Genomic DNA, 20,721 nt, shown 5'->3' on the forward strand with positions numbered 1-20,721 from the left:
GAGAAAGACGATCTTCTATAGGAACTGAATCGGAGTGCATTGTAATTCTGGTAAAACAACTACTCTAGTGACATTGCTTCCTCCTGATCTCCAGTGCTACCTGTGCGGAGTTCACATATGCCTCCCCCATCCGTGCTCTGGTTTTCTTCCACATACCAAAGATGTGTTAGTTGGTCATTTTCTACAGGGGCACAGTTGAGAGCATCCTGACTGGCTGCATCACTGCCTGGTTTGGGAACTGTACTTCCCTCAGACACAGGACTCTGCAGAGAGTGGTGTGGACAGCCCAGTGTAGCTGAGGATGCAAACTTCCCACTATTCAGGACATTTACAAAGACAGGTGTGTAAAAAGGTCTCGAAGGATCATTGGGGACCCGAGTCATCCCGACCACAAACTGTTGCAGCTGCTACCATCTGGGAAATGGTACCACAGCATAAAAGCCAGGACTGACCAACAGGCTCCGGGACAGCTTCTTCCACCAGGCCGTCAGATTAATTTGTTCATGCTGATACAATTATATTTCTATATTATATTGACTGTCCTATTGTACATACTACTTATTATAAATTACTATAAATTGCACATTGCACATTTAGATGGAGATGTAATGAAAAGAATTTTACTCCTCATGTATTTGAAGGATGTAAGTAATAAAATTCAATTCAATTAGGTGCTGTAAATCAGCACTCATGCAGATGGCTGAAGGGAGAATTTTGTTGTGAGGTGGGATGGTATGTGAATGGGTACGTGAGACAGAATGGACTTCAGGGAAGTACTTGGGGGAATTGTTCTGAGCACCTCTTTCTCAGTTCTACCTTTTCATTAGTTCCTGTGTGGATCACAGCAATTAGATCTTTGTCTTCCCACTCAGTTTTGTTCTAATCCTATGGATTCAAACTTAAGTTTGGTACAAAATTACCAATAAGGCCTCAGGGACCACAGAGAACAGCATCTGTCTACTCTGTGACACACCCCCTTCCTCCTTGCCTACATTGTCTTCTCCTCTTTTACTGTGGTCTCTTAAATATCCCCCTCTTCCCCTGTGCAGTGATCAGTATGTTTTACCTCGCTGTGCAGTTTGGAGCAGCCTTGTATGTTGGAAGTCTCCTGGCCTGATGTTCTGTCAACACCACCTTCAGAGTCCCCATTTCTGTAAACTTGTCTTTCTTGTCCTGGGCAATTTAAAAACTCTCAGGAGCATGGTTGCCTTCAGAAATAAATATAAAGGTGACTGCTCTGATGCAGTGTGAAAAGTGGACTTCAGCTTATCGACTCCGAGTTGAAGTTCCTGCTTACAGTGTCATACTCATACTTCATGGAATCAGGCTGTTCAGCACACTGAGTCAGCACTGACCATCAAGCACCTATTTATCCCAATCCCACTCTAACCCCTTCTTGTGCCACATTCCTGTGAGCCACTCACTGCACAAAGATACAGTAATTCACAGTGGTGAATTGAGCGTATGGGGAAAGTGGAACAGCTGGGAAAACCCATGTGGTCATAGGAAGAATGTGCAAGTTCTAAATCGATAGCACTGGAGGTCAGGATTGTATTTGGTTTACCGGAGGTGCAAGGCAGCAGATCTGCTACATGTGCCACTGTGTCGTCCTCTAAGCACACAGCAGATCAAATTGCTTGAGTTTCTTTGGTACCTACAAACTATTACATACTATAATTACAATGCATCACTAGCCCTTCTACAATACACTTGTCTACTTTTATTTAAATTATTTCTTGGTATCCTATTTAACTTTTTATAGCTCTTTGTTAACCTTTTTATTATTATACTTCTTCCTCATTTGTATCTTGCTTCCTTTATCTGCTACACACTCCTTTCTTCTTCCTCTTTACTAGGGTCTCAATATCCTTTGAAAACCAAGGTTCACTAAACCTGTTAGCCTTGCCTTTTATTCTAACAAGAACACACAAACTCTGTACTCTCAAAATTTCATGTTTGAAGACTTCCCACTTACCAAGTATCAACTTATCAGAAAATAATATACAATATCCCAATCCACTCTTGTCAAACCCTGTGACTAATGATATGCCAAAGGGTTGGTGCTGGGTCAGTTGTTGTTTGTCATTTATATCAACGGTTTGGGTGATAAATGGTAAACTTGTTTGAAAATTTGTGGATGACATCAAGGTTGGTGGCTATCAAAGCTTGTGGTGGAATCTGGACCAGCTGGAAAAATATGCTGAAAACTGCAGATGGAATTTAATTCAGACAAGTGGGAGGTATTGCACTTTGGGAGGACAGAACAGGGTAAGACCCATGTAGTGAATAGAAGGGCACTGAGGAATGTGGTAGAACAAAAGGATCTGGAAATACAGATCCAAATGTCTTGAAAGTGGTATTACAGCTAGACAGGGTTGTAAAGAGAACTTTGGAACAGTAGCCTTCATAAATCAGGGTACTGAGCACAGTGCGTTAGCAAAAAGGAACAAAGGTTAGATTTCCAAACCTTCTTTTTCCACAAAAATTAAATGTTATAGAGAATTTTTTTTGTATTTCATTAAAAAGTACCATATTAAGTAAAAGACCACTTTTCAAATAAGAACTTGATTACTTTGAATAGCCCAGAGCATGATGAAATAAAGCTATCAAACAAGATACTAATGATTAATAATATAATGAGTTAAATGAAGTAAAGCAGAAATTGGTGTAGAAGGAATCAAACTGGCATAGGACAGTCAAACTAAAAGGTGAGGATTTTTACCTTTAAGTCATCACTTCCTGAACCATGGCAAGAGTGAGCATAGCAACAAAACACAGAGTGGTTATCTTTCATCAGCAAGGATTCTTGCAAGCAGAAATTTCACAGCAGTCAGAAGTTTCAAGATTTGCTGTCCAAGCTTGAGGACCAGAAATGCAGTGGTCAGCCACAGAAACTGAGTGCAGCAGACAAGATACATCAGATTGACACTCCTAAATCAGAAGAAGTCCAGTGCTGTTATCAGCTGTGAACTCACAGAAACCACAGGAACCCAAGTGCGCCCCTTTACAGTCCGGAGAAGTCAGAACTGGTCTTCATTGCTGTCAAAAAGCCATTCCTTTGAAGTGGAAACAAAGACAAGGGACTCAGCTCTGCACAGAAACACAAGGATTGGGGTGCAGAACAATGGCAGCAAGTGCTCTGGACTGGTCAAAATTTGACGTTTTGCTCAAACAGGCAGTTTGGCAGTTCATTTGCAGAAGAGCTGGAAATGCTACATGGATGAATGACCTCAGCCAACAGTGAATAACGGCAGAGGTCCCCTTCCGGTTTGGGGCTGCATTTCTACAAATGGATTTGGTGATCTGATTGGAATTAATGGAATCCACAACGTTAAGAAGTACAAGCAGGTTTTCATCCATCATGCAATACCATCAAGGAGGCATCTGATCGGTCCCAATTTCAGCAGGACAATGACCCCAAGCACACGGCCAAGAATCGTGGAGGTCTGCAGAACCAAGTTCGTCAAGATGCTTGGAACAACTTAGCAAGCCGATTTTCTTATAAAACTGCATGACAGTGTACCTGTGAGAACTGATGTAGTTTTAAAGGCAAATGGTCTTGATAGTGATTTGATTTAGTTTTTTTTTAACTGTTTATTGTTCTTTATAGTAAACTTTTTGATATTTAGAAACTTTACAGTATTTTTGAAAGCATCTTCACTTTACAGAAATGTTTTTTACATGTGCCTAAGATTTTTGCACAGTACTGTGTGTATACTGTATATGAATAGGTTAAGACTTTATTCCCGAGGGCTTGGGACAACGAAGGGAGATCTGATAGAGGCATACAAAATTAGGTGGAATATCAATAGGGGAAATGCAAACCCACTGAGGTTGGGTGAAACTAGACCTTGGGATCTAAGTTTAGGGTTAAAAGTGAGATTCTTAAGGGGAACTTGAGGATCTTCACTCGGAGATGGTGAGAGTGTGGAACGAGCTGCCAGCAGAAGTGGTGGGTATGAGTTTTATTGAAAATTTAAGAGATGATTGGATAGGTGCATGGATGGGAGTGGTTAGGAGAGCAATGGTCCAGGTCCCTGTCGATGGGATGAAGTAGAATAACATTTTGGCATAAGCTGGATGAGCTGTAGAGTCTGTTTCTGTGCTCTTTGACTAAGTAACAGAATGGCTTTCAAATGAGCCAAAGAACCTGATGAAACTTCTGAAACATTAGCTGCTTCTCTTTCCACAAATCTTGCTTGAACTGCTGAGTCTTTCCAGATTTGCTTTCATTTCAGATTTTCAGTTTTTATTTTTAATTTGGGATGGGCTTTCTGCAACCTGTCTGGTTTATGAATGAACTCTTCTGTTCCAAAGCATCAGGTTAACCCAGGTGGTTTAACAATCTGCCCAATTGCAGTATAGAAAAGCAATCTCCATTTCCCTTTGGTTGGTGGGGGGGGGGGGGGGGGGCAAGCGGATATCATGATTTTGTTACGCCTGGTTTAGTTCCTTCATTTCCTCAGTAATAAACAAGTACTATTTGTTAAAGTTTGTAAATGCCATACTACCTTTTGGATTCTGCTCTGGCAATGCAGATCTGTACTTCTCAGTCTGAGAACATTTCTGAAAACAAAGCACTGCAGACATTGTATATCTGAAATTAAAAGGAAAGATACTCAGCAGGTAAAGCCGATTCCATGAAGGGAAAAACAGTCAACATCTCTGGTTGATGATTGACTGGTTCTGATAAAAGGTCTTTGACGATATATATATAGTGAGTATGTGTGTGTGTGTGATTTCTGTCATTAAAGTAGACTGTCAGTTCATATCAACAATATCCCCCCAGATCAGCACATGGACTGTCTATCTCACCACCCAATATTTGAGGTTACCTTAGGTCTACAGAATAATCACAAACAAGAGACTATCTGGAAATTCAAGCAACACACTCGACATTTCGGAACATAACAGAATGAGTTCTCATGAAGGGTCTCGCCCCGAGATGTCGACTGTACTGTTTGCATAGAAGCTGCCTGGCCTGCTGAGTTTCTCCAGCATTGTGTGTGTGCTGCCTACAGGATAATGTTTTATTTTTCACTGCCATCATTCTGACTCTATATAAGGGCATAAATCTTCATCGTACCCTGAGCTGTTCTCATTATGTCAGCATATTTTGAGGCCTGATGTGTTTACCTGCCTTTAAAAACATTGCAAAAACAATGTGGATATTGGATTATACTGTACAAGTATTTATAGGGCCATAAGATCATAAGATATAGGAGCAGAATTAGGCCATTTGGTCCTTCAACTGCTCCACCATTTTATCATGGCTGATCCTTTTCCCTCTTAGCCCCAATCTCCTGCCTTCTCCTTGTATCCTTTCATGTTCTGATTAATTAAGAAGGTACTTACTACTGCCTTAAGTATACCCAGTGACATGGCCTCCCCAGCCACCTGTGCCAACGAATTCCACGGATTCATCTCTCTCTGGTTAACAAAATTCCTCCTCATCTCTGTTCTAAATGGATATCCCTCTATTCTGAGGCTGTGTCCTCTGGTCTTAGACACCCTCACAGTGAGAAGCATCCTCTCCATATCCACTCTCCATATTGTAAGCCTTTTAACTTAGGATAGGTTTCAATGAGAGCTCCCCCTCATTCTTCTGAATTCCAGTGAGTACCGGCCCAGAGCCATCAAATGCTCCTCATACGATACACCTTTCAATCCCAGAATCATTTTCATGAACTTCCTTTGAACCCTCTCCAATGTCAGCACATACTTTCTTAGATAGTGGGCCCAAAACTGCTCACAATACTCCAAGTGAGGCCTCACCAGTGCCTTATAAAGCCTCAACATTACATCCTTGCTTTTATATTGTAGTCCTCTTGAAATGAATGCTTATATTGCATTTGCCTTCCTCATCACTGACTCAACCTGCAAATTAACCTTTAGAGAATCCTGCATGAGGACTTCCAAGTCCCTTTGCACCTCAGATTTTTGAATTTTCTCTCCAGTTAGAAAGTAGTCTATGCTTTTATTTCTTCTACCAAAGTTCATGGCCATACATTCCATCTGCCACATTTTTGCCTATGATCCTAACCTGTCTTAGTCCTTCTGTAGCCTCTCTGCTTATGTACAATACAGTATTTGTCTGTGATCTTATTAACAGAGATTTTTGTAACTACTGAAATGCCTTTTTTGTTTAAAAATTGCTTCAGATTTTCATTATTTCATTATATCAAACATCACTGAAGACTGTCAGATTTAGCAAATCATCTTTGGTTTTAATATTTTTCTGTTTTAAACTTAGTGATCAAAATTTTGTTACAACTTTTATCAGCCAGTAGACTATTCATTTGTTGATTTATTTAAAAAAAATGGTGGTAAAGCAGTATTATGGTAAATAATTAAATGGCTATTAATCTTTAGGTTAGGTATTTGTCAGAAATAGCCATACTTCCGCATAGGTCTTTTTTGTCTGATGACTCATCAGCTAACACTTGTGTGGCAGTACAGTCCTATTAACACAAGTTCCATTAACAATCATCATGCCATCAAAAAGTTGCTGTTGTATGGATGTATGGATTTTGGGTGTTAGCTTAATGAATAGGTATTACAGTCTTGGTTGTTTTTATTGTGAAGGCACTGGAATGATAGTTTTTTAAAAACTGATGTCTTTAAGATTCTTTGTAGTTATTAAACGCAAAGATTGATGGTAGGGGTTGATTAGGGTAATAATATTATCCAGTTATTATCCTAACTGCCTCAGGATAATATGGCAGCTTGAGTCAAATAATGTTTTGGGGGGTGGGGGGGACTGCAGGTGTGGATCCACAAAGAGTTGTACATCCAGTGGCATTAAGCCACAACAAAGGTAGATTAAGCATAATCATTGTAGTGATTTTTCATGAATGTTATTTATCCTGGAATTGTGGACTTCTTGTATTAAAATCAAAATTCGGTATCATAGTGAAATGATGCCTTGCTGACATTCGTAAGCACCATTTGTATATTTATTGGCATTTAAAATTAGAAGCAACTTAAGAGATGCTGATTGTCTCTGAAAGAAATTACTGTGCTCTGAATATTGCACACGTCTGCAAGAGTTTTCATTGACTTACCATGCATAGGAGTGATGACAATAACTCTTATTGTGGCAGTCAAAAAGAATTATTGTGGTGGTAATTTGCTGGAAGTGTCATAAACCTTCTCAAGGCATTCTTACTGTTCAATTAATGGACAAATGTAACTCCAGTGTCCTATAAAATGTAGATCCTAATTTACAATCTGCATCTACAATAAGGAAAATATAAATTAAGTAGCAAAATTGTTGGTGCATTGTATTCTAGATCATGTAATCATTTCCTTGAAAGGTAGTGGAATGTGATTCTTCACTAATTGCTGTAATTGTTCTGAAGTTGGTTCTGAATCTGTATAATAAGGCTTTGGATACATGAGCTAAAACAAGGGTATGACAAGAGAACAGGAGAGTTGTCAAGTTGGCAGAAATGTCTGTTTGTACAGCTGTTTATTAACCATTTCCCTCAGAGAAACCTTGGGAACAGTCGCCGACATTCAGACCCAGGCCACTGTTTACAGGTTTGAAAGAAATTGTAGACCTGATTCCTGCAATCTGTGCATATAAAATCCATGATTGCAATAGTTATATACTGTGGCAAGAAAAAGTTTGTCAATCCTTTGCAATTACCTGGTTTTCTGCATTAATTATTCATAAAATGTGGTCTGATCTTCATCTGTCATAATAATAACAAACACAATCTGCCTGACCTAATAACGCACAAAGAACTGTATTTCTTCTCAACAATACTGAGTACACCAGTTAAACAAGAACAGTCTAGGTTCAAAGAAGTATGTGAACCTCCGGGGCAACGCCTTCTAAGAAATGGCAAAAACGAGGAAATCTGCAGATGCTGGAAATTCAAACAACACACACAAATTGCTGGTGGAACACAGCAGGCCAGGCAACATCTATAGGAAGTACAGTTGACGTTTTGGGCCATGACCTTTCGTCAGGACTAACTGAAAGGAAAGATAGTAAGAGATTTGAAAGTAGGAGGGGGAGGAGGAAATGCAAAATGATAGGAGAAGACCGGAGGGAGTGGGGTGAAGCTGAGAACCAGAAAGGTGATTGGCAAAAGGGATACAGAGCTAGAGAAGGGAAAGGATCATGGGACACATAGATCATGAACTCAGGTTGGAGGAACAACACCTTATATACTAGCTGGGTAGCCTCCAACCTGATGGCATGAACATTGACTTCTCTAACTTCCGTGAATGCCCCTCCCCCCCTTCTTACCCCATCCTTGATATTTTTTTTTCTCTTTCTGCCCATCACTCTGCCTGTTCTCCATCCCCCTCTGGTGCTCCCCTCCCCATTTCTTTCTCCCTCGGCCTCCCGTCCCATGATCCTTTCCCTTCACTAGCTCTGTATTCCTTTTGCCAATCATCTTTCTGGCTCTCAGCTTCACCCCACCCCCTCCGGTCTTCTCCTATCATTTCGCATTTCCCCCTCCCCTCCTACTTTCAATTCTCTTACTATCTTTCCTTTCAGTTAGACCTGACGAAGGGTCTCGGCCCGAAACGTCAACAGCGCTTCTCCCTATAGATGCTGCCTGGCCTGCTGTGTTCCACAAGCATTTTGTGTGTGTTGCCTTCTGAGAAAGCTATTTGGAGACAGGTATTCCAATCAATGAGATGAGACTAGATGTGTGGGTTGTAGAGGTGCCTTGCCCTATAAAAAAGATACACAAAGTCAGGTCACAGTCACAGTAAGAGAAATTGTCTACAGATGGAGGAAATTGCCTACCCAGTCCCTGAGAAGAATAATATGGGCTGCCTTAATGACTATCGCCCGGTAGTACTCAAATTGACAGTGATGAAGTGCTTTGAGAGGCTGGTTATGACTAGACTGAACTCCTGCCTCAGCAAGGACCTGGACCCATTGCAATTTGCCTATCGCCACAATAAGTCAATGGCAGATGTCTCAATGGCCCAACACACAGCTTTAGACCACCTAGACCAGGGGTGTCAAACTCATTTTAGGTCAAGGGCCAGATTGAGAAAAATGCGACTTCATGCGGGCCGGATCAGTTGTGCACGCGCACATGCTCCCACAGCTTTCGTTGCCTTCATTTTTTCAACCTGCTCTCATGTGTCTCAGTCTCTGCTATATCTAAAATTGTTTCACTTTACAAATTTCGTTTTTTATGAAGCAGATTGCCTAGCAAGCATTCTTTTTATGATCGGTATTAACTTACAGACGTAGATTACAAGAAAGTAAGCAACGAGAAAGAAACGATGCTATTTCTGCTAAGATTGTTTTGGGAGCCATACCTTTTCCATTAATAAACTGTTTGAAATCAAGCATTAGCAAACACAAATGTAGACCTAACGCAGGGGTGTCAAACTCAAATACACAGTGGGCCAAAATTTAAAAATTGGTACAAGTCGAGGGCTGGACTGGTTCAGCGTTTATTGCAAAACTTATTGAAATGAATTTATTACACATATTAACCTGGAACTAACAAAGCTTAGGTTATTGCCTACAAAAACAACATTGACCATTAAATAAATAAAAAACAGTTGCATTTATTTCTTATGGCTTTATCTGCAGCTTTTTCGGAGTAATTTCTAATGAAAACATTTTTCCACAGGCCAACACTCTGTGATTCACACTAGTCTAAGCCAGATACTTGGCATCTCATCTTGGATGCAAGTTCATCAATGTTTGGAGTCAGGCTCTGAGCTGAGGAAATCCTCAGAATTGAGTGAAGGTGTTCATCAGAAAGACGACTCCTGTGTGATGTTTTGTTTATCTTCATCAAAGAGAACAGTTGTTCACACAGATATGTGCTGCCAAACATAGAGAGCATTTGAGCAGCTTGGGTACGCAGCTGGGGCATTGTGTCGGGAACGAAACGTAGAAACTGCAGCGCCCACCGAGTCATACTTTGCCTTGAGTGTGTCACTACATTGGAGTTCAATCAGCTCCATTTGTTTGTTGGTTGGTGCGCTTTCCACGTCAGCTGCAAATGGATTACTGAGCAGTTCAAACCTGCTTTTTTGGGCTTCAAAGTCGGCAAATCGCCGTGTGAAGTTGGCACCAAGTATGCTAAGTTTTTCAGCAAACTTTGCACATGGGAACACTGCGGTAGAAACCTGCTTTTTCATAGTTTGGCAACACTGAAAATGGCTCAAGTTTTCTTGCTGCATCTGCGTCTCCCACAGGCGCAGCTTGGTTTTAAAAGCCCTCACTGCAGCGTACATGTCTGTGATCACACGACCCTGCCCCTGAAGCTGCAGGTTGAGCGCATTGAGATGGCTCATGATGTCACACAGAAACGCCATTTCACAAAGCAACTTTTTATCCCGGAGCTCTGTTGTGTCTTTCCCTTTGCTTTCCATGAAATGACAGATCTCCTCACGCAACTCGAAACATCTTTTCAGCACTTTTCCTTGGCTTAACCATCGCACCTCTGTGTGATAGGGCAAATCATTATATTCTGAACCCAACTCCTCCAGAAACGCTTGAACTCGCGGTGATTTAAACCTTTGGCCCTTATGGAGTTAACTGCTCGTGTTATGGTGCTCATTATATGTTCCATTTTCAAGGCTTTGCCACACAACGATTCCTGGTGTATGATGCAGTGATAAGCTGTCGGCTCACCTGCACCGTTTTCCTCCCGCATTTTCTCCCGGATCCTGCCCACCAATCCACTCTTTTGACCACACATCGCGGGCTTCTGTTTCTTGTCCAGATGCTTGTATTTGTCGTGGTGTTTCGTTTCATAGTGTCGTCTTACGTTATATTCTTTAATTACAGCCACACCGTCTCCGCACACAAGACAAACAGGTTTGCCCTTTATATCTGCGAACATATACTCTGCCTCCCACCTGCCTTGAAAACCCCTGTTTTCAAAGTCCACCTTTCGTTCAGCCATTTTTGGGGTGAGGGATAGCTGAAAGTTGACCACACGTGACTAGCGCCATAAGGATGCTGATGAGAGAGTAAGGCAAGCGCTAGCAATGCATTGGCAGTGCATTATGGGATTTGTAGTATTAGTGGTGCATGCAATATACCGGCGGGCCAGCTCTAATAGAAAAAAAATTTATTCATTAATGATATTCAGGAAATAAACCAGGGAAACCGAATAAACACTAAAAACCCTGAAAACCTGGTACCTGAATAAACTCAGCATTAGCCATATCATACACCATAGGCGCTTCGATTACTGGGGCCAGCTTTAATAGTAATTAGATATTATCTCGCGAGCCAAAGATAATTCCACTGCGGGCCGGATTTGGCCTGCGGGCCTTGAGTTTGACATATATGACCTAGACGATACAAACACCTAAGTCAGGATGCTGTTCATCGACTATAGCTTAGCATTTAATACCATCATTCCCACAATCCTGATTGAGAAGTTGCAGAACCTGGGCATCTGTACCTTCCTCTGCAATTGGATCCTTGACTTCCTAAAGAAAAGACCACAAACTGTGCGGATTGGTGATAACATATCCTCGTCGCTGACAATCAACACTGGTGCACCTTGGGTGTGTGCTTAGCCCACTGCTCTACTCTCTGTATACACATGACTGTGTGGCTAGGCATAGCTCAAGTACCATGTACAAATTTGCTGACGATACAACCATTGTTGGTAGAATCTCAGGTGGTGACGAGAGGGCGTACAGGAGTGAGGTATGTCAACTAGTGGAATGATGCCGCAGCAACAACCTGGCTGTCACCATCAGTAAGACGAAAGAGCTGATTGTGGACTTCAGGAAGGGTAAGATGAAGGAACGCATACCAATCCTCAGAGGAATCAGAAGTGGAGAGAGTGAGCAGCTTCAAGTTCCTGGGTTTCAAGATCTCTGAGGATCTAACCTGGTCTAGCATATTGATGTAGTCATGAAGAAAGCAAGACAGAGGCTATACTTTATTAGGAGTTTGAAGTGATTTGGCATGTCAACAAATACACTCAAAAATTTTGACGGTTATACCGTGGTGAGCATTCTGACAGGCTGCATCACTGTCTGGTTAGGAGGGGCTACTGCACAGGACCGAAAGAAGCTGCAGAAGGTTGTAAATCTAGTCAGCTCCATCTTGGGTACTAGCCTACAAAGTACCCAGGACATCTTTAGGGAGCGGTGTCTCAGACAGGCAGCATCCGTTATTAAAGACCTCCAGCACCCAGGGCATGCCCTTTTCTCACTGTTACCATCAGGTAGGAGGTACAGAAGCCTGAAGGCACACACTCAGCGATTCAGGAACAGCTTCTTCCCCTCTGCCATCTGATTCCTAAATGGACATTGAAGCTTTGGACACTACCTCACTTTTTAGATATACAGCATTTCTATTTTTGCACATTTTTAATAATCTATTCAATATACATAATTGATTTACTTGTTTATTTACTATTATTATTTTTGTCTCTCTGCTAGATTATGTATTGCACTGAACTGCTGCTGCTAAATTAACAAATTTCACTTCACATGCCAATGATAATAAACCTGATTCTGAAATTCAGTAGTTGCTAATCTGCTTAGGAGCAGGTGTCCTACAAAGATCACACCAAGAGCACCACGTGCAATGCTGAAGGAGGTGATAAAGAAGCCAGGGTAACAATAAAATATCTGCAGAAATCTCTAGAACTTCATAAAGTCTCTGTTCACGTGTCCTCTATAAGAAAAACACTGAACAAGAATGGTGTTCATGAAAAGACACCACAGAGGAAACAACTGCTCTCCTGAAAAAAAATATTGCTGTAATTCTCAAGTTTGCAAATGACCACCTGGTTGTTCTACAGTTCTGCTGTTTCAATATTCTGTGGACAGAGGAGACAAAAGTTGAAATTTTTGGCACAAATGCATACTGCTATATTTGGAGGAAAAAGGGCACTGCACACCAACACCAAAACCTCATTCCAATTGTGAAGCATGGGGGAAGAGGATCATGGTTTGTGACTGCTTTGCAATCGTTGAGGGAACAATGAAATCAAAGTTGTATCAAGACATTTTACAGGAGATTGTCAGGGTCGTGGTCTGTCATCTGAAGCTTAATAGAAGTTGAATGATTCAACAGACAGCGATCTGAAACACAAGAGTAAATCAACAACAAAATGGCTAAAAAGAACAAAATTCATGTTTGGGGATGGCCAAGTCAGAGTCCAGACCTTAACCCAATTGAGATGCTGTGGCGTGCCCTGAAGAGGGCTGTTCATGCAAGGTATCCCAGAAATATTGAAAACTGAAATAGTTTTGTATGGAGGAATAGTCTAAAGTTCCTCCTTGCCATTGTGTGGGTCTGATTACCTTTGGTGGAGGTTATTGCTGCTAAAGGAGGTTCTCCCAGATATTAAGTACAAGGCTTCACACACTTTTTCCAACCTGGACTGTGAATGATTAAACAATGTGTTAACGAAAGACATGAAAAGTCCAATTGTTTGTGTGTTACTTGTTTAGTCAGATTGTGTTTGTCTATGATTGTGTCTCAGATGAGGATCAGGCCACATCTCACACACATGCACGTGTAGAGGCACTCGGGTGAGCAATGTCCAAAATTATCCTTGGAATCAGCTTGGTGTTGATTACTGGATAACTCAAGGTTGTAGTTGTTCCTTTTAAGAAAGCAAGTCCAGTAACACTATGAAGAATAACAGCAGTTTGCATTAAATTAAGGATATTAACATAGTAATACATCCTGAGGGGTTGAAATACTAACCAAAAATGTCATTGATAATTGGATAAATAATGAAACTCACAATCAAATAAATTTTAAGGGACATATTCAATCCAATAATACCATCTACTCTACCACTGTTGTTGAGAAACCAACCTTTTATCTCAATTGAGGATTTCCTTATTTTGTAGTCAGTGACCACATCTATTCCATTTCCTGCACTACCAATGTTACCACTTTATATCCCTTCCAGAACTCTGGTGGGGGGTCTCCTTTTCCTCATCTTCCTTTTGACTAAACTCAATGTTCAAAATTTCATCCTCTACCATTTCTGACAGCAACAGGTCAGAACCAAACATGTCCTCCCTTCCTCGATTGGAATTCTGTTATGACTGTTTCCTCTGTCCCACCCTCATCCATTCCAGAATCATTACCAGCACATCCTGGCCTTTTCATGACACCTTAGAACATGAGAACAGATTTATGAGAACTGGAATAGATAAGACCAGGGACTCCGTACACTGTGGCAAAAGGGAATCTCCAGTGAATGAAGAGGTTAAGTGGGCAAGTTGGCATTGGTTAGAACAGGTGAAGCTGGGAGAATGGGAATGATTACTTCAAAATGGGGATGGAATAAAGGAAACACAATCGGTATAGCCTTGGCAGTCATTATGCTTCTAGAAGCTGTTGACTGATGGTTTGTCAACAGGGAGGGGAATAGGGTAGTTGAGAAAGGGGAGGGAACATATAGCATGGCATGGATCCTTCAGCTCCTGATTTTGTGCTGACCTGTATAAACCTTCCTTCCTATACCAACCACAGCTCACTATTCTTCTTCCACCTATATGCCATCTATTTAAGAGTCTCTTAAATGACTGTGTTGTATCAGCCTCTACTACCTCCTCTAACAATGTGTTCCAGGCACCTACTACTTTCTTTGTAAAGACCTATTTTTCTCATCTCCCCTGCACATTCATTCATTCACCTTAAACAGATGTCTCTGGTATTGACCATTGGTGCCCTGGGAAAAAGATGCTAGGTGTCCACTCTATCTATACCTCTCATAATCATATACACCTCTGTTATATTGCTCCTCATCCCCCTTCACTTCAAAGAGAAAAGTCCCTTTTCACGCAGCCTTTCCTCATAAGACATGATCTCTAATCTGGCCAGTATGCTGGAAAATCTCTGCACCCTTTCTAAAGCTTGCACATCCTTTCTATAATGAGGCAACCTGAGGTTTATAAACTGCAACATAAACTGTCGGCTCTTGATTTCAATCCGCCGATGTATGAAGGACAATACATCATAGGTTTTATTAATCATCTCATCAACTTGTATGACAACTTTGAGAAATCTGCGGCATTACACAACAGATCCCTCTGTCCCTTCACATTGCTAAGAATCATGCCATTCACCTTGTACTCTGCTTTCAAGTCTGATCTTCCAAAGTGTATCACTTCACACTTTTTTGAATTGAACTCCATTTCTGCACTCAACTCCACAAAGAGTAGAGGTCACAGAATTGATCCTGGCAGAGCCCCACTAGTCATGGACCTCCATGCAGAATACACTGAATCTAGTACTACCTTCTGCCTTCTGTGGGTAAGCCAATTCTGAATCTATCCAGCCAAATTTTGATGAATCCCATGCCTCCTGACTTTCTGAATAAGCCTACCGTGGGGGTTATTGTCAAACGCCTTACTATCCACTGCTTTGCTTTCACTTGAGGATGTCAGAGAAGGTTAAGGGTTGAATGAAAGATTAGTGAAAGCATGAAACACCGCTGAAGCAGCTAAGTGTGTTTTAGAAGCAAAGGGAGGAAGGAACAAAAACAGGAATTGTAAAGAAACGTTTGGTATATCTAATATCTAAGAAAAGTCAGGCATTGCTGCTACCCATAGATTTTCCCATGACAAAATGAAAGGAGAAGAGTTGAATCAACAGAGAATTATCTCAGTGTAACGAGAAGTTCAATGAAGGAGATGACAAGGGAAGCTCTGGGCTTCCTGCCATCCTGGGAAGGGAAGGAGGCACTGAGGAAATGCTGAAAGTAATCCACGGAGAAAATGAGAGAGAAATGGAGGGCAAAGGAGGAATTTTAGATTTCATGGGAAGAATCTGGACAAGGGATGCAAAGCAATGACAGGGTAAGAACTAATTACCATAAGGCAAACACATGCTGAAATGATGGGAACAGTGGGAGAGTCCAGCTTGTGGATATCAAGGAGGGGGTAGAATTAGGCTGTGCGTGATCTGGGGATTGAGTTTGCAGATCATGGTGGGCAGAGTGATTTCAGCAGGTCTGGGAAACAGTAACTGGAGTTTAATAAAAAGCTCCCAGTCTGGTAAAATTATGAATAGCTGTCAAAACTTTGGCCTGTGTTAAAGGCAAGGGTTGGTTTGCCAAACAACAGCAATACCACCTGTATGTTTTATCTCTTATTTTTTTTCCTAGTTCTGCTTTCAATAAGTGATTAAAACATGAAACTTGAAATTTTTTTTCACAAATGCTGCTTAACCTACAGAGTATTTCTTGCATGCTGATTTAATAACATATTTGATATTTTATAATTGTAATGAATCTAACAATCTGATTTTTGAATTTTGGTTAAAAATGATGCTCCATTTGGACGTTTCTGTTCATACAGAAATATACATTTTGTTCTGAATGATGTCTGAATTGATAAAAATGTGAAATAAAAGTGCAAAATGAATACTTCATTATATTAGTTGACAAACTGTTTGTTATTTCTTACAGTTGTTTATGAACATAGATCGAGATTAGAAAAATCATTACAGAAAGAAAGAAATGAACACAAAAAGGCTAAAGAAGGTAAAATTAACATACAATAACTTTGTTTTAAAAATTACTTTAAGTACTTTTTACTTGTTCATGTACCCTCCCAACATGCTTGTAGCACAGGCCATCACTGAAAGCAGGATCTTTCCTTTGGTGTTTCCACTTTGCTCTTCTGATCTTGGATTTTTCTATAACCCTTGTCTCCTAATTTCATAATTTGTGGGTGTAATTATGAATTGTTTCAGTTTACTTTTACCCTAAAGTCTCCAAATAAATGTAAAACATTGTTGCCTTCATTATTATTACATCAGTACTGTTGTCAAGGGCAAAGGGTTTTTGAGCTGCCAAAGTACAGGAACAATGGACATATGGAGAAATTAGTTCTGTGTCTTTGTGATTTTATATATATATAAAATTCAGTGGTAGGAGAATAGCAAGTAATGCCAGAATGTTCTGACCAAAAGAGTATAGGAGCTGGAAGAGGATAGTGAGATCCAGGAGGTGCAGAAGAAGAAAATTGGAAGCTTGCTCTTTGGCTGTGCCAGGTTGGGAAGACTGGGGCTGGTCAGAGATTTTATAACTTCACCTAATCTGCAATTGTGGCCTTCCATCTATTGACAGTGGCCAAAAAACCAGCAAGATCACCAATGCCTTTGGCTTTCCCATGGACACCAGCAGTATAATTCTGTAATGAACTGAATTGGCCTAAGCTATTTTGCAGGGACATAAATGAAGACATGAAATCCATTTCTCAAATTCCATGTGATAGTTAAAACAAGCTAAGCCACATCATTAGGAAAATGAAAGAAAAAATCCTCAGTGTCTAGTTTTGCACTCCTCTCTGTAAGTGAATATTGAAACTTTTTTTTGGATACATATTCTATTGACAAACTTTTTTTTCCAGGCATAGGTTTTGCAGTTTGCTGTCTATATTTTACTTGGCCTCTAAAATCCTATTTTTTTTGGGTAGAAAAAAAACGTGACCAATAGCAAGTAAATTCATTTTTGGACATTTGTAGACATTTAATGTGTACGGAGGCTGAATTTGCTTCTTGAATGCCTTAGCTATCTCTGTACTTATTATGAATGTACCCTATTATTTCACAAAATTTCAATGAGTATTGAAGAAACTGCCGAAGTAACTGCAATATATGCAAGTTATTCACTCAGTAATCTGCTGTCTGATGGAAAATTATTGTTTTAGGATCTGAAGTTCTATGAGAAAAACACTTCTTCAGTATCTCACTTTGATCTCCCTCCAGTCTATTTGACTAGCCCCTGAGCAAGAAACATTAAATCCACTCGTTATCGACAAGCAACAAGTTGGTTTGAGTGTTGATTAAGATGCTCTTTTTTGGAATTACAATGGCATTATTGAAATTATGGTGTACATCAAAACTGGAATTTTTTTTCAAATATTTATTCATTTTAATCACTGCCTCTTTAATGGCTGTCCTGTTAAGTTCTAATTTTGTTTTGCTGGTTTCAGTTTTGCACGTCCCAACTTGAAGCAAATTCATGAAACTATTAAGTTACACTAAGTAGTTATATTCATACCAAAATAAAACTTGATTAATCAGCAAGACTATTTAATGCATGGTTCCTTTCTATCTTCACTTCCTTTTGCAGATCTTTCTTGAGTTGTGACGGTAGTGTAGCAGCTAAGTATGTGGTCACACGACGGAATATAACAAAGCAGCAATGACTATTGATCTGATAGTTCCATCTGATCAGGACATGAGCACTGTGAAGCTGTTTGAAATACTGTATGGTTATAACTTGCCTTCCGTAGGCATTATGTTCATTCATGACATCCTTAGTTTTGTTGATTGAAGAGGCTTGTCTTCAGCATTGAACCTCTAGCTCTGTGCATAAACAGTCATTCAATATTGCTTGCCGTGACTGAGCTGAGGGGGGGGGGGGGGGATGATTCCTCAACCAATTTTATGTTAGCATTGTAAAAGTGGTTGGTGACCTTGTCTCACATTTAGGCCCATTTCTCCTGCATGGATCAATAAGGAGTCTTTATGTCCTCCCCGTGGAATGTGTAGGTTTTCTCCGGGTGCTCCGGTTTCCTCCCACATTCCAAAGGCTTACTGGCTAGTAGGTTAATTGGTCATAGTAAATTGTCCTGTGATTAGGCTACGGTTAAATCAGGGTTTACTGGGCTTCATGGCTTGAAGGGCAGGAAGGGCTAATTCCACACTTTATTTATTGTATCTCGATAAATAAACAAACAAATCATTCCCAAGTCTATTGGCAATCTGCATGTTGACGAATCCTTATTTATCCTGGCACTGAATTTAAACGTCATAGCAGATTCAGCAGAGAACTAATCTGCTACATTGGCTGCTTAGTGCTTGGGGCATCGGGCTCACCTTGCTATGCTGAAAACCACCATCAATTGATAGTGCTTTCAGTGCCTTCCATGATGGGTAGTGTGAACTGTCACCTGTCCGTCAGAAGAACTTCTCAGTGCCAGTTTCACGTACACCAAGCACGTAAGTGTAATGATGAAGAAAGCACGGCAGCCCCTCTACTTCCTTAGAAGTTTGCAAAGATTTGACTTGACATCTAAAACTTTGACAAACTTCTATAGATGTGTGATGGACAGTATGTTAACAGGTTGCATCATGGCCTGGTATGGAAACACCAACGTGCTTGGAGAGGAGAATCCTTCGAAAAGTAGTGGATATGGCCCAGTCCGTCATGGGTAAAACCATCCCCACCATTGAGCAGATCTACACAGAGTGTGTCCGTGGTTTCTCGTGCCCCACAAACGACCAGGAGACGCAGGAGATTCTTCAAGAAGCGTTAAACTTTAATTTGCAAGTCAAAGCTGAGACATTCATTGAGCTAGTCGCTGATTGCCCATTAGCATATCCAATTGGTCTCCAATTGCGTATCACCAGTACATCCGCCACTATTGTTTCTACCCATTGACTTAATCATGTTCTAATCTACATCTCTTAGCTAGCCTCTCATTAACACACCATTGTCTTCTACATTCTTAAGATTTCATTCTCCTACTAAATTGGATACATGCATAGCAAATAGCAAGTTCAAAGCTGACTACATAGTTTTGGTTGCACAGCAAACAATGCAACTTTTATACTCCAATAAGTGCTGTTTCAGGGAAGCGGCATCCATCATCAAGGACCCACCATCCTGGCCATGCTCTCTTCTCATTTCTGCCATCAGTAAGAAGGTAGAGGAGCCTCAGAACTCACATCACCAGGTTCAGGAACAGTTATTATCTCTCAACCATTAGGCTTTTGAACTAGTGGGGATAACTTTACTCAACTCCACTTGCCACATAACTGAACTGTACCTACAGCCTATGGACTCACTTTCAAGGACTCTTCATCTCATGTTCTCAATGTTTATTGTTTTTTTATCTATTATTTTTATTTCTTATTTTCTTTAATACTTGCACAGTTTTGTTGACTTTTGCAAAATTGGTTGTTAGTCTGTCCTGTTGGGTGTGGTCTTTCTTTGATTATATTATGTTTCTTAGATTTACTGAGCATGCCCACAAGAAAAAGAATCAAAGGATTGTATCTAGTGACATATATGTACTTTGATAATAAATTTACTTTGAACTTTGAACCAATTACTTTCACAATAAAACAATGTCATGTAGGTCTGCTTCAAAATATCAACTTTGTGTTTTGGATATTTTAAGCAGAGAAGGCACGACGTGGGTAAGCAGAAGTTTCATGTGAGTCCTGTGGTTTTGTGGACATATTTTTGCCTTGCAATGCCATATTTTCCTTTTACAAGTAACTTAACAACGGTTCAAAGCCTGTGGAATTTCTAGGCACCAGCAGCTATTTAACCACAAATGCTCACGCAAACTTACCAAACCAGCAGTTTCACTTTTTTAAACTGTGCAAGGCACCTTACTTTTCACAGATGCAGTTAGGATCCTGCAAACTGCAGCTTATAAATTATCTGCATTTGATAATTGTAAGGGGTATCTTTAGGCCTGAGAAAATCAGTAGATTTCCTACACTTTCAGTTCTCAGTGATTTCTGTAGCAGGTAGTATTTACCTGTTATATTTGGACATAGAAAATATGCAGCATTTTATAAGCGAACAGTACAGAAATAGGGATATTCCAGATTCATTGTTCTTTTACAGCAAGATTTATTTGAGCAGTACATGAAGATCAAGGTGGAAATTGTTATGTATTATAACAATTATTATGTATTATGCCTATATTTATAAAATAATATGGGAAGGCGGTAGATAAACTTACAAGGAGGAATGGCTG

At 40.3% G+C, this 20,721-nt stretch overlaps 1 protein-coding gene across 5 annotated transcripts in view; it reads left to right on the forward strand.

Annotated features, from left to right (window-relative positions):
* golim4a (golgi integral membrane protein 4a) overlaps positions 1 to 20,721 on the forward strand; it is a 105,973-nt gene that overhangs the window by 3,064 nt on the left and 82,188 nt on the right. For all 5 annotated transcript variants that reach the window (XR_009507294.1, XM_059946639.1, XM_059946656.1 and 2 more), the window contains exon 2: positions 16,404 to 16,478. Coding sequence is in view for 4 of the 5 variants with exons in the window: in XM_059946639.1 (XP_059802622.1) it covers positions 16,404 to 16,478 (75 nt within the window). In the remaining variant the exon portion in view is untranslated. The remainder of the gene's footprint in view (positions 1 to 16,403; positions 16,479 to 20,721) is intronic.

Source organism: Hypanus sabinus, chromosome 2 (genome assembly GCF_030144855.1).
Source record: "Hypanus sabinus isolate sHypSab1 chromosome 2, sHypSab1.hap1, whole genome shotgun sequence".
Taxonomy (NCBI): domain Eukaryota; kingdom Metazoa; phylum Chordata; class Chondrichthyes; order Myliobatiformes; family Dasyatidae; genus Hypanus; species Hypanus sabinus.